The sequence below is a fragment of the Dendropsophus ebraccatus genome, chromosome 15 (genome assembly GCF_027789765.1).
Source record: "Dendropsophus ebraccatus isolate aDenEbr1 chromosome 15, aDenEbr1.pat, whole genome shotgun sequence".
NCBI classification, from domain to species: Eukaryota; Metazoa; Chordata; class Amphibia; order Anura; family Hylidae; genus Dendropsophus; species Dendropsophus ebraccatus.
Window position 1 is genome coordinate 45,521,324 of NC_091468.1, and position 17,753 is coordinate 45,539,076.

The window sequence follows — 17,753 nt, forward strand, 5'->3', positions numbered from 1 at the left end:
ACAGCAGATAATGGGGCATGCCATTACTTTTTTAACCCCTCAGCCCCCCTCATACAGCATCAGAACTGACGCTGTTATTAGAAAGAAGGCTGAACCTATTACGTACAATTTGGGCAATTCTCTTGGTATTTTTTATTCTGATGAACTCCAGTCCCTGTTTAGGCAGTGAGATGTGCGACTGATAACATATATGGCTACACAAACGATTAAATCGGACAATGAACGAGCATGCTCACACATAGCGTTTTTTAATGCGATTTTTTTTTCCCGCTACTTTGTGGTGAATTGTGCAATTGTCTATTTTTTGTGTGAACACAGCCTTATTGGGCAAATTACCGATAATGGGTCAGTGTAAAGAGCCCTTAGACAATACACACTCAGAAATGGTGACTTGCTGTTTCCTAGGACCCTGTCAATAGAAGATCTGGGGTGGTTCTACATTGTTTCAGGAAAATCTATTGACTTCAATTACAGCTCCAGCATTGTGTTTTTCTGCACTAACCAAGTAGTAGAGCAGGCTGGGTGACAACCGTGGGGCAGGGTTAGTGTTAACTGAAAGGAAGAAACGCTGCTTCTTTTTGGCAGGGCGGCTTTGGATATCGTAAACTATTATCTAACATTGCCCATGGCAGAATTTCAAACTGTTTATAGTCGGAGGCATTGTAATCTGAATAACACGTGTAAACCATTACATAACCTGACTGTACATAGAAATCTCTATTAGGGTGAGTGCACACGTTTCGGATTTTAATTGCAATTATTGAATACAAAGCCAGGAACAGATCATATATGGAGGACAAAAGGGGAAAATTTACTCTTTTCAAATCTGTCCCTGACTTTGTATTTAGTAATTGCAATTAAAATCCTGAGCATGTGAACACACTCTTGAAGAGTCCCTGTTATTAGAAATAACTTTTGACAAGTCATCAGGTACTGCTGTTGGTCTCACTGCTACGATATGTTGTAGCAGTGAGATCCACTCGCTAATTCCAGCACTTTAGCCCTATTATTGTCGATAAGGCTGTGTTGGATTTAGTGAGCGGCCAGGGAGTGGATCACACTGCCACTCTTCTCTCTTGTATGATGATAGAGATGATTAGCAGATTTGATTAGCTGGGGCTGCTGAACTTGGATAAAGCTCTAAGGTTGTCTGTAAAACATGGATACAGCCAATGACTATATCCATGTTTTCCACATAGCCTTAGGGCTTTATCCAAGTTCAGCAGCCACCGCTAATCAAATGCCGAAAGTTCGGGTTCGGATGGACTCGAGCATGCTCCAGGTTCGCTCATCTCTAATGACCTAGATTATTATTACTGAGTAGAGCCAGATATTATTATTTATTTTCTTACTAATCTTCTTTAACTTTCTGATTGTACATAATTTTTTTTTGTTTAATTTCTTGCACATAATTATCGGTGTGTGTGTGGGGGGTTATAGAGGTCGTACTTGCCACATGTTTAGTTGCGCATGCTTTAAACTATTCTATCGATTCTTTTTTCGAAGATTTTTTTTGTGACAATTTGTTCATCATCTTGTGTTTTTTTGTTTGTGAAAAACATCAAACTATCATGAACAAATGATTTTTTTTTAAATTTATTATTAAACTTGGCTATTCAGCATGTGTAAAAATAACATAATGTTATACCGACCTAGTGGGTCACTAGGATTACAGCCATACCAAATTTGTATAGGTTTTCTCTCAAACTATTACTGCCGAGTTTCTATTGTGTGATCTTCCTGAAAAAACGACAAACTGTCACCTCTGTTTATCCATAGCGTTCTTATCTCGTGTGATCGAGCTGGTTTTGGGCTCATTTTTTTGCATGTATAGATGTATAGTTTTTATTGATATCAAGTTTTACATATAAATGACTTTTTCTTTTATGACGTTTTTCTTAGGCTATTGACAAAATACAGCAATTCTGCATGCAATGCAATGTGCAGCATGCAATGTGCAGTATAAATTATATAGATTTAGAGCTTGGGTCATTATGGACGTGGTGATTCCAAACATAAGGGGGGGGGGGGGGGGGGGGGGGCTTATGTTACAGGGTTTTTTTTAACCTTAGTGTACATTATCTGATCTTTTACAATACTGTATTGTATATGTCAGTGTGATGCTGAAAAGCAATCTACAATCCATGGCAGGCCCAAGGATCTACAGAAGGCCCCTGGGATTGCCATGAATAATGATCAGAAGCTACACCTTGTCGCTGGACTTCTCATCAGTTGAGTATGGCAAATCTGTGTTCCGGAACCCGATACATGCCGCGGTCCTGATTTGACAGCGGCAGCATGTAATGGGTTTAACCACATGGAAGGAAGGATCCTAGGGCTGCAACCAACCTCTGCAGCCGCCGATAATCAAAAGCTTCACACTCTGGTTTGCTTATGTAATGCAGACTATACTCTGGCATACCTGCACTGGACCTGTTTAGTTTAATGAACCGACCATGGTCTACTGTTGGCTGTGTTTGCTTTATTTATAAATTTATACTTTTATTTTGTGGATAATTAAAAGAAAAAATATCCTTTAGACTTGGCTCCTTAAAGGGAAAGTCCAGGCAGAAGATATGTTATTACCCAACAAAATTTATAAAAATGACTAATAGAGACTTATTATGGGAGATGCACCTATAGTGCATTTTCCCTGCACTTACTACAGCATGGCGTGTTCAGTTCTCTGTAAAGTTTGTGATGTCACGTCACATAGACTGCCGACACCTGCCGCTCCAGTCTGTCCCACCACTGCAGCAGGTGTCGGCAGTTTGTGACGTGACATCACCAACTTTACAGAGAACTGAGCACGCCATGCTGTAGTAAGTGCAGGGAAAATGCACTATAGGGGCGTTTCCCATAATAAGTGTCTATTAGAGATGAGCGAACCGGGTTCAGGGTCCATCCGAACCCGAACATTCGGTATTTGATTAGCCGAGGCTGCTAAACTTGGATAAAGCTCTAAGGTTGTCTGGAAAACATGGATACAACCAATGACTATAGCCATGATTTACACATAGCCTTAGGGCTTTATCCAAGTTCAGCAGCCAACGCTAATCAAATGCCGAAAGTTCGGGTTCGGATGGACTCGAGCATGCTCCAGGTTTGCTCATCTCTAGTGTCTATTGGTAATTTTCAGAACTTTTGTTGGGTAATAACATATCTTAAAATTATTTTGCCCGAACTTCCCCTTTAAATATTACCTTTAAATCCAGCGTGGTATTGATGACAGTGATCATTGAGTGACAGAGGTAACAAGTGAATACTACAGCAGCAGCACTGCACGGGTCTTGTCGGCACAGGAGGGAGAACCAATTGCATGGAGGGTCTCCTGCTACTAGATGGTCCTGGTACCTAAAAGTGTCTCTAAAGCAAGAAATAAGATTCCCACATGCAAAAAAAGTTTTTTCGTTTTTTTTTGTTTATGAATGAAAGCCTTTCATTTTAAGCAGAAAGAATAATTTAGCTAGAAAGAGTATAAAGTGGGCACTGGTCTTGGGTCCAGGGGTTCATGATGGCCTTTTTTTCCCCATTTGACACCATAAAATGCAAACATTTGTATGTGCCCCGATGGCACTCATGTATGTATGGGTTCAAATATGTAAATGTTGCCCACAGTGGATAGTTTAGTGTAAAAATTGGTACATGCAGGCCAAAACCCTTGTATTGGGGGCAATCCCAAAGTCAATTAAATAAAAAGACTTTTGAGTCTGAAATGAAATACAAGAGGCAGCAGGACCTATGTGCTGTTTTAAAGTGTACTTATAAAAAAGACTTTAAATGTCATAGAGACATGTCAAAAGTTTTAATTGGTCCAGGTCTGAGTGTTTAGACCTGTACCGATCGTGAGGATTAGCCGCGAGAAGACTGCGCTAAGTGTGGTCCTCTCCCAGCTCTGTGTCAGGTGTCAGGCTCCTAATGTAAGGGTCCATTCACACTGCGGATTCGGACAAACCCCTCCTGCTATGTGTTTGAATGGAAGTGGTCTTGCGGCTCCACTCTCCGCACCTCTCTGCTCAAAGAATTGACATGTCATTCTTTGAGCGGAGGCGTGCAGCCCTCCCATTTAAAGACATAGGAGGGATTAGGTGACCACGGGCGGAGGTTCCTGGCAGAATCTCCATGCCGAATCTGTAGTGTGGAGCTACTACACCCCCCCCCCCCCCAAACACACACACAGCCCTCAGCACAGTCCTCTCCCTCTTGTTCTCACAATTGGTATAAATCTAAACAGTGACAGACCCAGACCGATCAAAACTTATGACATATCTCTGACATGTCAGAGGTTTATGATTACAAGTACACTTTAAGCCTCATTTCCAGAATCTGAGCTGAAGGGATGGATTTATGGGTTTGGTCTAGGGCTAGCAGTACTAATGTGTCATTGTGGGGGGTTTTGGTGAGCGGACGAGTAATCTAGTAGTGTGTGTATATAAGTTTATCATTCCTCCTAGAGATTTTTTTTTTTTTTTTTTTTGCTGAGTTTGTTGTGTTTAACCATTTTCACAGTACTGTTCGGTGAGTTGTGGGAGTTTATTTAAAATCCGGCAATTTTAAAATGTTCACAGCAGGCAGGAGAGAAAATAATTAACAACCATAACTTATCTCTCTCCCGGCGGAAGGCATTTTCCCCCGAGTTGGGATGATGTTATGAGTCGGAGAAAATGTCTATTCAGCCGATGAATTGCACTTTCAGCCAATCAGTGACTGCAGCGGTGACCCGCCCCACTCACTGACTGGCTGAGCGGTCAGTCCATCAACCGTGTTGGGATGTTTGCTGTGCAGGAGATTCCGGAGTGGCAATCCAGCCCTGCTACGACATGGGGTAACGTGACTTTTCATTGTTGAAGTTCACCCATGCCGGATGAAAAATGATAAAAATGTGTCATCAGAAAATGACTTATTGTTTAAATGTTTTTATGTTAAACATATTTTTAAGAATTTTTTGACTTTTTTTTTTCTTTCTTATTTTCCATTTTTCTTTCTATTATAAAATAATCTTGAGATCTTGTAGTTTTAATTCTAACCACAGGGGCTAAAACTAAGCAGAGACTTCCTCTTGTGTCTGTAGTGATAAGAGGAGGCTGCTGTAAAGTCATCTGTACAGCATTGCAGATTCATGTGACACCAGTATATAGATAACATTAATACAAAACAGTAGCAGCTCCCTTTGGAATGACTTCTTCAAAGGTCACAGAGCACGCTCAGTAATGTTTTACATTCATCTCAAAGGGGACAGGCTCTGTCTATTGTCGTCTATGTCCATGAGTCTTGCTGTAAAACTAAATGCTGTTAAGAGCAGCTCAGGTAAGGTGGCCGCTCCCATAACAATGTACAAAAAGTGAACTAAATTACAGTCAGAAAATAGAAACAGATTAGAATAAAAGAACTACTATTAATATCTGGTGCTAATCAGAAAAAGAAAATTTAGGTGACACATTCCCTTTAACTTAAAGGGGTATTCCAGGTTATTTTGATATTAATTCTACTGATTTCTCTTGTAATATAATTAATATATCTCATTGGTTTCTATAATAAATTTTGTCTCTTTCTCTTTATTTTTATGTAAGTCACGTGTTTCTGTGACGTCACCGAACCGGAAGTGTGGGGACTTCCCCGACTCGGCCGGCCTCTTGGTGTTTATGTAGTTAGAAAGCTAGCAGAGCTTTACAAACGGCCTCCCTGCGCACGGGAGGTCACATGACACCCTGTTCCCGGGCGGCCTGTCAGTGTGAAGGAGGTCGCATCCACCTCCTGTATAATCACTAAAACCCTCCACCCCCTGCCAGTATAATCATCCCGATGTCTCCCCCGGCCCCCTCCATCCTGTGTATACAGTCCTTTTCAAAGATCTCTCACCCCATCCCCCGGTCTCGGCACCTCTTGCACTCAGCTGACAGGCTCTCTCTCTCTCTCTCTCGCTGTGTGTGAAGCAGGAGAGATTTCTTTCCTGCTCCGTACACAGTTCCTGGCAGCTGAGTTTTATCGGGGCAATTGACAGGCACTGTGTACGGAGCAGGAAAGAAATCTCTCCTGCTTCACACACAGCGAGAGAGAGAGAGAGAGAGAGAGAGAGCCTGTCAGCTGAGTGCAAGAGGTGCCGAGACCGGGGGATGGGGTGAGAGATCTTTGAAAAGGACTGTATACACAGGATGGAGGGGGCCGGGGGAGACATCGGTATGATTATACTGGCAGGGGGTGGAGGGTTTTAGTGATTATACAGGAGGTGGATGCGACCTCCTTCACACTGACAGGCCGCCCGGGAACAGGGTGTCATGTGACCTCCCGTGCGCAGGGAGGCCGTTTGTAAAGCTCTGCTAGCTTTCTAACTACATAAACACCAAGAGGCCGGCCGAGTCGGGGAAGTCCCCACACTTCCGGTTCGGTGACGTCACAGAAACACGTGACTTACATAAAAATAGAGAGAAAGAGACAAAATTTATTATAGAAACCAATGAGATATATTAATTATATTACAAGAGAAATCAGTAGAATTAATATCAAAATAACCTGGAATACCCCTTTAAGGATGTTCACACAATGCCTTTTTATGCAAAATAACTGCTGCTGTTTCATAATGACGGATGTAAATAATGTTCATGAACTTGAAATTAACTTAAAGGGATATTCCCATCTCAGCTAATATAGTTCTATTTTTAGGGCTCGCCAAGTTATTTATTTTTCTAAATACATTAATTTGCCAAGCTTGCCTCCTACTGACATGGTATGTATTTTTAAAAATATATAACTTGTCGAGCTCTACAGGTATAAGGCCTTATTAACTTGTCCACAAATGTGGATCTGCAATTAAGGACAGAAAATAGGATCAATTTATACATAGGAATTAATAGAGCTGTGGGTCACGTGTCGTACCCACGTCTGTATTCATAACCGAGAAGCCGGGGGAGGGTGATACAGAGGTGATAACACTCACTTGAAGTGTTAAACAAGACAAATTTGGTTGGGTGCCCGTCCTGTAAATGATGGTTATCGAACAAGGATTAAATGATTGAGAGCAAGGGGGATAATCAGGGGACCGAAATTTAATGGCACTAATCTATCAATTACTTAGTTTAGATGTAGTGATGAGACCCCATTCCCATAATGAGATATCATGGAAAATATAGGCAGCCCTGGAAAACCATATCAATGGGGAAAAAGGAATCAAGTTGGCTAAACATCCATCCCTGCCACATGAGCTAAAACAGGTACACACAAGGCATACACCAGACAAGGAGGGAAAACCAGTAAGTGCCTTTTGAAATCCTCAGTGGCGGGTTTTGCTGTGACCGTGTAACATTACATCCCCTGCAAAAAAAAGTCAATAGGGAAAATCCACAACAAATGGATGCCTTGTCTGCAGTGGAAATTGACTTGCTGCATTTTTCAAAATCCATACCGTTTGTCGCTTTTTGCATGGAAACGTTCAGCGTCGTATACTATTGCTATGTGTGTCCACCAGCGTAAAAACCACTGTGTACAAGAGTCTGTTCTGTGTGTTTGGTACAGTGACCGTAGTATGCTATAAAACTGCTTGTGTCTGCTGACGTTCTGATCACAGTAATAGGTCAGAAGACGAATAAATGTTTAAGGTTAAAATGAGTTGATGTATTTTTTTTTCTTTTTTGCAGGATATCTCTGCTCAAGAAAGCAATCTCTTAGGGGCCTTTTGTGACATGAACGTAAGTGTAAAATGGGCGGTCAGTTTTGTCGGTGGTTTTTATCAGGGTCCCCCCAATAATGAGAAACTAACAGCATGTTAGACATATCTAACCCATTGATACGTCCCTATCGCACACTGGGTGCTGAGGATGAGGGTAGTTTTTTTTTTTTTTACCTTGATCGGCACTGTTTTCGAGAAACTTGTTCTTGTGGTATGTAAATTAGGTCATTTGGCACACTTGGGGGTAGGGCTGGGCGGTTATTCAAATTAATTTGCCTAGATTTTGAGAATCAATGTAAATTTATTTGAAAATGTAAATTTTGATTTAAAAAAAACAAAACAAAACAAAACGCGCTATGACCTGCAGAGGGAGCAGTGTGGGCATTCGGGTGGCAATCTTGTGGATGGGGGCGGACAGCGGCAGTCTCCTGGGTGCAGGTCAGAGCGTCCCCTGCTGGGCCGCTCACATGCACCCAGGAGATCGCTGCCTGTCTGCACCTAGGAGATTGCCACAAAGCTCACCCACCCACACATGAGATCGCCGCCGTCCTCCCTTAACAGAAGTGGGAGCAGCAGCAGTCTGGCACTGAGCAGCCCCTGGGGCAGGATAGACCTAGAGCGTGATTACTGGAGAGCGGGTGAGCGGCGCAGCGCTCCACCCCACCCCCATCATGCCTACCAGGTAACTAATACTACTGCTCCCACTACTATTGCTACTACTACCCCCTACAGCCCATCCCCCTAATGATTACTTGGGCCATGCTCTGCAGTGACATCACTCTGGCACTCATCACTGCCAAGCTATAGCTAAATATTCATTGGGAGCAGATCTGTGCACTCAGGGTAGTCCCTCTCCTAGTGCACCACACTGGTTCATTTACTTATCAATACAAATTTTAAAAATTTACAAAAATGGTGGTAAGGATCAATGTAAGAAATGTACCTTCATCCTCAGCCCCCGTGCACTCAGCCGGACCATGTAAGGATTTTATTATGCAGAAAAATGTAGAAAATCTCCAGTCTCCATAATGAAAATAAGTTGTAGAAGAGAAGTTCATACTGTGACTGCAGCTTCTGGGGCAGCAATATTGCATCTAGCAGGGTATGAGTTCTCTTATTTGTTTAACACTTTGTCTCCTGCTGTTCTTTCAGGATGTAGAAGTCCCTCTGCACCTTCTCCGTTACGTCTGTCTGTTCTGTGGAAAGAATGGGCTTTCTCTTATGAAGGATTGCTTTGAATATGGATCTCCGGATACTCTTCCCTTTTTAATTGCTCATGCATTCATCACTGTTGTGTCCAATGTAAGTCAGCCGTCCTGTTAGGCCTTTATCCTGAATTGCAGAATAGCTTGGATTATCGCAGGAAAACATCCAGTGGTAGTGTCATTGCCATGAAAATCTGCTGCATGTTAAAGTGCTATCGTATCAAAAAAAGACAAAAGGTTAATGGATTTCCAAGCAAAGAATGATATATTCAGAAACTTTTTTCTAGTTACCCGATATATACTATGCTCCCTTGTGGCCCCATAGTCATAGTGGAACCGTCTAGACAGAGATTGCTGCGAGCTTGGGAGTAATATGCACTGCCACATTATTTTTGGTTACAAACCAGTTCTCATCTTGGCCCTCATTCACAATGATTTTCTCTGCCACAGTATAACATTCAGTAATAGTGCATGTCCCTACATTTCACTCGATTTTGATCAGTGAAGTACACAGGTTAAGCATGCACAATGTCTGGGCTTGAACTTAACCTCTCGACATGCAGGGCAATACTAGTGCTGTCCTCCTTAGATTACATTCACACGCCCATAGTGCAGCCCGCGGCTGCGGCCCATGCTACGAATGTGCATGTGCACAGAGCACTACATTACAGCTTCATTAGCATAGTGATCCGTGCTGCAAAATGCGGTCCGCATTACAGCAGGTCTTATTTCTTGTAGCAAGGATTGTGGCCCCATACACACGTACGGACGCGTATACAAGGCCAGTGAATAAAATTTGTCCTATGTTCTGTCCATGATTGCGTTCCCGCAATTGCAGACAGAACAACGGATGTGTGAATGTAGCCTTAGATTTTGTATTCGGTATGAGTACTCTCGGGGTGTAGGAGCTCCTTGGCAAATGCCATTTCTTATTTTCTTCTACTTTCTACATTTGGGTTTGATTTATGGCTTGAGCAGTTAATCCAATAACTTTGATCAGTATCGCTGTTTGTTCTTTTTCCTTATAGATCAGAATATGGCTTCACATCCCAGCTGTTATGCAGCATATTATACCGTTCAGGACCTATGTTATAAGGTGCGTGCTCAGTAATCACAAATACTTGGTTGATGGAGTAAAATAAAGTACAGTAGATGCACATTGACTTATTTAAAAACAAAAGTTAGAGCCCAAATCACCTGGGATTTCTCTTCTTTTAATGTAGGGTGGGGGTAAAATCAATAGCGAATGCATCACAAAAACTGCTTGTAACATGTAAATTCTGCTTTAGATTTGTTCTGGAAAAAAGTCACAACATTTCTAATGATTAAGGGATTCTCCCTCCATGCAGTACCTGTCATTAGAAAAAAAACATGTAACAAAGATTTAATCAGTCGGGATCTGAGTGTTTAGGAGAACAAGACAGGAGAAGCCCATGCTCAGCGTGTTCTCTCCCGTCTCTGTGTTATGTGACCTGGACTGCCATACAATGTAAGTCTATGGAGCCATCCAGGTCCCATAACACAGAGCGGGAAGAGGAGCACACAGCAGCGCAGCCTTCTCCTCACTCCTTATTTTCTTATTGGTCACCAGTTAAACACTCAGACCCCCACCCTTCCCTGTCAAAACTTTTGACATATTTCTTTCACCTGTCAAATCTTTTTTTTTTTTATAAGGGGTATGCTTTAAGGGCCAGTTCACACTGAGCAAATTTGGCGGAATCCAGTCTCCCTCAGTTTCAAACAGCGTTTCTATGCGCCTCACTGCTCTCCATGGCCCTCAGCTCAAAAAATTGACATGTCAGAGCAGAGGCGCGTGAGCCCTCCCATAGACACGCAGTTTGATACTGAGGCAGGCGGGATTCTGCGACGGAACTCTCCACCGAATTTGGTCACTTGCCCTACCAGTGGAACAGACAGAGAACTAGAATGGGGCAGTTTTCACCTTTTTTCTGTGTCTTGAACCCACTCCCGGTTTTGGATAAAAATAGTGACGGAAAAAAAACCCGAGCACTTCATCAATATGCACAGAGCTCCATATTATCCGCGCTCCGTGTCCCACTTGTGCTCCTAGAGTACCTAAGATACAGTACGTACGTACATACATTTAGATCTTCAATGTATAGCAAACATGGGTCCATACCCTTGTCGTCCTAGCCTACACCTTCTATATGTCATAAGATATAAATCTCCTAACGTGATTGCACCAGATATTACATTTTCATTACTTCCCCCCCCCCCCAGGTATTTATGTAAACTGTCTGACCAGGAACTGCGGCAAAGTGCAGCTCGCAACATGGCTGACCTTATGTGGAGCACGGTGAAGGAGCCCCTGGACACCGCTTTGTGCTTTGACAAAGAAAGCCTGGACTTGGCGTTCAAATACTTTATGTCACCCACACTAACAATGAGACTTGCTGGACTGAGCCAGATAACGGTAAGTGCTCGGACGCTCTCCATGGAAACCTTTGTCATTGTATATTGTCTTTTGATGGATTGGCATTCTTTTTTTCCTCTTTCTCTGATAAATGTATTCACCGCCAATTACCAGTCAAGTTTTTCTGAATGTAAAATTTGTTGGGTTAAAGCTTATAATACCCTTTACTGTATGAGTCCTTTTTCTATGTGTGTTGACTCATCCTGGCGTTAATCGTGTGTTTGTTGGTTGCTTATGCTTTTTTACCTTTCTATTACATAGAATCAGCTGCATACGTTCAATGACGTCTGCAACAACGAGTCCTTGGTTTCTGACACTGAGACGTAAGTGCAGTCATTTCCATATGCATATGTAAAGAAACAGATGTATGACCCTTATGCCAGTACATAGCCTATTTAAGTCTATGTCAGGGATTTGCTCGAGTGGCCGTGTACAGCTTAATATTTTAGACCAATTTTACTTTGCCAACAAATGGACAGAGAAATATTTGATATTGCACAGTGAGATTTTCTGACTTGTTTGCAATAATGGGCTATGTCCCTTGTAAAAGGATTGATGGGGCGTCTGTTAGTTCCATAGCGCTGGCTGCATTGTGTTTGTGTAAGGAGAAAAAACATTTCCATTGGGTCTCTTAGCAACGTTTGGGGAACAAATCAGTTTCTTTGATATACAGCTATACAGCTTTGGCTCTGTTCACATCATGATTTGAACCTGCATTGGTGTTATACATCTCCTAAAGTATAACCCTGAAGTGAGGTTATAACAGCTCTCGCATTGTGTAGGCATACAGTGGGAACAAATAGATCACAAAGTATACACTGAATACTGAATGTTGAATAGGATAGTCAGCTTTGCTAATCCATACTGCGAAAACAAGGTATGCAGAGTATGACTGAGGCCGGAAGGTTCTGATGTCTTTGCTGGTGGATATGAAAGGCATTATAAACCATTAAGGGGGATTTTTACAGTAAAATGTACACCAGCTCCAAGATGCTCTGATTTATGCCTGTTGAGTCAATATGATGAGCCTGCCCCTCTTATGTTTTTCTTCACCCATTTTTCTATAGAACTGAGCACATCAAAATACACCCAAAAGTCACAAACTTTGTAAAAAAAAAAAAAAGAAAAAAAAAAAAAAAAGAGTACAACTCTTTTACCGGCGGAAATTCTTGATAAATTTCTCCGTAAGGGCCCGTTCACACTGCCTAAAACAGGTGGAAACTCACGCCGTGGACTCCGCTTAGAATCCCCCTGCCACACTGTCTCAATCTGATGTCTTGCTTTCCCCTCAAGGAATTGACATGTCAATTATTTAAGCAGAGGTACATTACACATCACAGTTAGGCAGGGGGGATTCCGAGCTGAGTCCACAGAGCGAGTTTCGCTTGGAATTTCCACCTATTTTGCTCAGTCTGAACAGGCCCTTAGGCCTTATTGACACGCTCTGTAAATTTCCTGTAATTGCGGATCCACAGTTACGGACAAATTAAGGGCACAATTATTTCTACTGGGCTGTTCACACTTTCTGTAGTTTTACAGATCCACAATCCATGCTGCAAAAAAAAAAAAAAAAAAAGAACATTTCCTAATACGGGTCGCAATTTCAGCATGGATTCACCAAAAGTAGTCAATGGAAGTATCAATAATTTTTGCAGATCTGTAATTTTTACAGAAGAAACCTCCACCAAAAAAAAAAAAAAATACAGATTACAAATGCAGTATGGATGCACTACAGACAAATTTTTATGCGGATTGTGGACAACAATTGCGGACATAATATATGGTCCTAAAAAACTATAGACAAGTGAATGAGGCCTAAGTGTTCACATAGCACGTATGTTAGCTATTGGCAGCAGATCCATACTACTCTAAAGATATTTCCAGTAGACACAGTATACAGCATGGTATATGCTTTACATCTATGGGTCATGGATGCTTCTGTATGCCTATGCTAGGAGATATAGAAGTCGCAGCTCATCCTCAGAAACTGAAAAATGCAGCGTGAAAAGAGCCTGTCAACATGTAAACACGTAGAGGGAAAACGTAAAGTATGTGTGACAAGAAACCTAATTGAAACTACTTATTTCAGATCTATAGCCAAGGAGCTCGCGGACTGGCTCATCAGCAATAATGTTGTAGAACATATATTTGGACCAAACCTTCACATTGAGGTTGGTGTGATCTTTTCTTTATTCCTTTCGGTCTGTACGTTTGTATTTGTGCTGCATTCTGTATAGTGTAGGAATCATAAAGCATGATAATACCTATAGAGAGAGTATATAATTTTGGTTCACCTTCCAGTATTATCGTGCTAGTCACATGATATGGTCACAGCCTTGCAGCTTATGTACCTGGGGGAAGCTGGATAAATGGTGCGAAATCTAAGCACATAGTATACAAGTTTTTCTTCTCTGATTTAATCCGGTTTACTGTGTATTTTCCAGATCATCAAGCAGTGCCAAGTTATTCTGAATTTTTTAGCAGCAGAGGGTCGCTTGAGCACACAGCACATAGACTGTATCTGGGCAGCAGCACAGGTACGTGTCCCTTCCTGAGAAGCTAGGTATTGTAGATGTACATTTTGCAGTTTTTTTTTCTTCGTACAACATATTATCTTCTTTTGCAGTTAAAACATTGTAGTCGCTATATCCATGATTTATTTCCTTCATTAATTAAAAACTTGGATCCTGTGCCTCTAAGACATCTTCTGAATCTCGTCTCTGGCCTTCATCCGAGTGCACACACAGAGCAGGTAATTGGAGCCGCCAGGGCTAAAGAAGTGTCCCTTTCTAATCAGTCCATCTCTTGTCGAGTTGTATTTGTGTAGTGTTTGGTTCTGTGTTGGTGTGTCAGTCATCGTCATGTGTTCTTTGTGTCCAAGCAGATGGGATTGTCAGAATATTTTTGTGTATTCAATACATAGTTTTGAGTGGTAAAGGGGTCTTCCATCTGCTGAGAATCCAATTCTGCACTGTCCTTGCTCACTTCTTGGTTTGGCATCGGGGGGAGCGAGGACAGGGTGTTGAGCTGGTTCATCCTGGTATTTTTCTCTCTCCAATTGAAGTTACACATGTCTATGGGAATAATCTAAGCCCTGGAGAGGTGTGTAAACTCAGTGGGAAAGAGCAGTGGTCAGGAACCTAGGCAACTGCTGTCAACAGTACAGCGAAAGAAAGGGGTCAAACTACAAAAAGAATTTTGCTAATGCAAAATTGCTATCTATGACATTCCCTAACACATTAAAAACGATTCTGTAAATTATTCAGAAAACAAGACATTTGTACATTTAGAGGAAATAAAGTTTTACTTGTTATAAACCCTATTGTGATTCCATCTGACATGTTCTACATCTCAATGTTTAACTAGTCCTCCATGCATTTAGGCCAACCCCTTGCTCTCTTTCCTTCCCTAAATTGGGAATCGGGTAAAGACTTTTGACAACTTATTAAACCTCATTCACTCATTGTAGCTTCTGTCCATAATTCAGATTGTTTGTAAGCCAGAATCCGGATGAGAGGGAGCATAGGTGTGTTTTTTCTTCTAAGGTCCCTCTCATAGTTTTGTCTTAAAAACAATGACTCTGATTTATCAATTTGCCTGAAACTTTGTTTTTGCCCATAGCAACCAATCACATCAGCGTTCATTTTACCATGGCTCACCAAGATATGAAAGCTGAGCTGGGATTCTTTGCAGTGGGTAAACTGATAAATCTGCGCCATTGTTGTACAATAGCAACCACATCTGCAATGTGTGAAAAAAGCCTTGGAGTGATTTCAGATGCAGCAGTAAATCTGCAGCGAGTTACAGTCCAATGTATGTGAAGAGGATTTGGTAACCCCTTTACATAGGGTAACATCTGCAGATTAGTGGTGTAGTGTGTGTAGTTTCATCCTAAAAGGGGTATTCTGACTAAAATGAACTAGCAAGCTATCTGCAAGATAACGGCTAAGACCCTGAATGGGGCCCTGACTTTGTTTTTAATGCCCCACATGCTGCTGAATATAGCCAAGTACATTGCTTAAAGGGTCTGTTCAGCATGAAACTCACTATAAAGCTAATAAATCATGCTAATACAGCTCTTAACACACTTTGCAAACATATATATATATATATATATATTATATGTTGCCCGAGTCCCTCTCTGCAAAGTCCCTCAAAAGTACTTTGATTACCTCCCGCTCTGTATGCAAATTCTCAGGATGGCCCCTGGGGCTGAACAAGTCACGGTCCTGAGGCTGTAATAACACCTCTTTAGGTGGGTGAATCACTCCCAGAGAGGCATCATTACAGCCCTCTACAGTCCAGGATGGTGACTTCGGCCTTTACAGCTTTCTTAGACCACTTATGGGGCATTGGTATGTGTGCTAACCCACCACTCCCTTGAAAATAATTTAGTCAGATCCTTGTTCTAGAGATATGGTAGTGTGACATTGCAGGGTTTTAACAATTTTAACTCACCAAGTCAAAACACCCCTTTTTGCATAATGTTTGGATGTACTACATTGTTATACAATCACTATCCAGCTACCTATTTCCTTTTTTCATCATCTAGACATTGTACTTGGCCTCTATGCTGATTAAAGCTCTCTGGAACAATGCCCTTGCTGCTAAAGCCCAACTTTCGAAACAGAGCTCCTTCGCATCCTTACTAAATAACAACCTACCAATGGGTAATAAAAAAGGTAAGTCCACTGTAAGGGCCCTATTACACGGATCAATAATCGGCATGATCAGACTGATATCTGTGCATTAGTAGAATTGGTGCATTCTGCTTCCTATTTTTCTTTGTATCAAAAGTGTCAGAAAATGTTTGTCAGGTTACAGATCTTTACCTGTATAAGTGAGACACTGCAGGATCCAGAAGACTCCTGTTGACACTCTGTGACCCTGTGGATCTTTAGCTTTTATTTTATTGGGATGATGTAGGTGAACTGGACTCTTAGACATTCAGTAACCTCCCCTTCTCTATATTAGGATCACCGGCAGCCAGTCCACAGAGCAGCGACAATAGTGATACTCACCATAGTGGGGGAAGCGACATAGAAATGGACGAGCAAATCATGAACAGATCCAAGCATGTACAGCAGCGGCTGTCTGATACTGAGGTACTTTGCTTTTTGTTTTGTAGTTTTTCTGCGCTTTTTATTCTGCAGTTTTTTGTTTCCATGGTCTTTACTGCAAGTAGATTGTATTGCTTCCTTATTATACTTTTCTATGCTGCTGACCAGTAATTGAAGTTGTGTGCACATAGTTGGCAACATTCGATCATTTACTGCACAGTCAAATCTTGTTGTATTACCAGGAATCCATGCAAGGGAGCTCAGATGAGACGGCCAACAGTGGTGAGGATGCAAGCAGTGGACCGGGGAGTAGCAGTGGGCACAGCGATGGGTCCAGCAATGAAGTAAATTCCAGTCATGCCAGTCAGTCTGCAGGAAGCCCAGGCAGTGAGGTGCACTCAGAGGATATAGCAGATATGGAAGCCTTAAAAGAAGAGGATGAAGAAGAGGAGCACTCCCACAACCCACCAAAAAATAGCAGAGTAGTTGACCTGCAGAAGAGAAAATTGGAATCTCAAGCGGGTATTTGTTTGGGGGAGCCCCAGGGGGCAACGGACATGGGTACAGCAAGTAATGGGACCTGCAAGGACCTGGTTTTTAATTCAGAGTCTGTTCAACCAGGTGATAGTCGCATTCGCATCTTGGATGCCTGCTCCCACGCGGAAGAGCCTGAGCACGACATGGCAGGAGAGATGAGCGGTGGCCACATACAGGGTTCTCACGATACCTGCATCACACGAACGGGAGACTTCCTTGGCGAGACCATTGGGAATGAGCTGTTTAACTGCAGACGGTTTATTGGACCCCAGCATCACCATCACCACCATCATCACCATCATCACCATCATCACCATCACCACCACGAGGGGTAGGTTTCCATGCAAAAATCTTTTGTGATACTTAGCATGCCAATGTCAAATAAGCTATATCCCCAATACAGTATGTTAGTTAGGCAGCCCCACCATGCTATCTGAGCATGTCGCACATGAAACAGGGGCAGGTTCCCTTATTACAGTGATGTTTTGAACCTCTCTGAAATGATGCAGTGTTTTATTGGAACAGTAGTTCTAATGCCAGCGGAGAAAAGTCTCTTCAGGCCGTCCTTGGTGGCTTCTCTAGCTTCTTTAGCCTTGATACCTAGACCTCTCGCTATTTGCTTATAGGGAGACATCTATTAGAGTTAATAAAATATATAAGGTAAAGACTTCAAATACAGGTTATAAGGAGATATTTCCTTAAAGGGAACCATTCACCCCGTGGCCCCCGGCAGAAACTGACATACAGTGACATAAAGTTCAATATGCTTACCACATCGCTCCCGGTCCCGTCCCGAAGCCCGTTGTTGACACTGAGAAATCGACGATTCTTCTTCTCGCGCCCATTATGGTAAT

At 42.1% G+C, this 17,753-nt stretch overlaps 1 protein-coding gene across 4 annotated transcripts in view; it reads left to right on the forward strand.

The window, feature by feature from the left end:
* USP34 (ubiquitin specific peptidase 34) overlaps nucleotides 1–17,753 on the forward strand; it is a 129,344-nt gene that overhangs the window by 23,984 nt on the left and 87,607 nt on the right. For 3 of the 4 annotated variants that reach the window (XM_069955088.1, XM_069955087.1, XM_069955086.1), the window contains exons 4-14: nucleotides 7,632–7,682; nucleotides 8,816–8,965; nucleotides 9,897–9,964; nucleotides 11,110–11,302; nucleotides 11,564–11,625; nucleotides 13,392–13,473; nucleotides 13,747–13,839; nucleotides 13,929–14,054; nucleotides 15,855–15,984; nucleotides 16,277–16,407; nucleotides 16,605–17,230. In XM_069955088.1, coding sequence (XP_069811189.1) covers nucleotides 7,632–7,682; nucleotides 8,816–8,965; nucleotides 9,897–9,964; nucleotides 11,110–11,302; nucleotides 11,564–11,625; nucleotides 13,392–13,473; nucleotides 13,747–13,839; nucleotides 13,929–14,054; nucleotides 15,855–15,984; nucleotides 16,277–16,407; nucleotides 16,605–17,230 — 1,712 coding nt within the window. The remainder of the gene's footprint in view (nucleotides 1–7,631; nucleotides 7,683–8,815; nucleotides 8,966–9,896; nucleotides 9,965–11,109; nucleotides 11,303–11,563; nucleotides 11,626–13,391; nucleotides 13,474–13,746; nucleotides 13,840–13,928; nucleotides 14,055–15,854; nucleotides 15,985–16,276; nucleotides 16,408–16,604; nucleotides 17,231–17,753) is intronic. The other variant, XM_069955089.1, reaches the window with a different exon arrangement.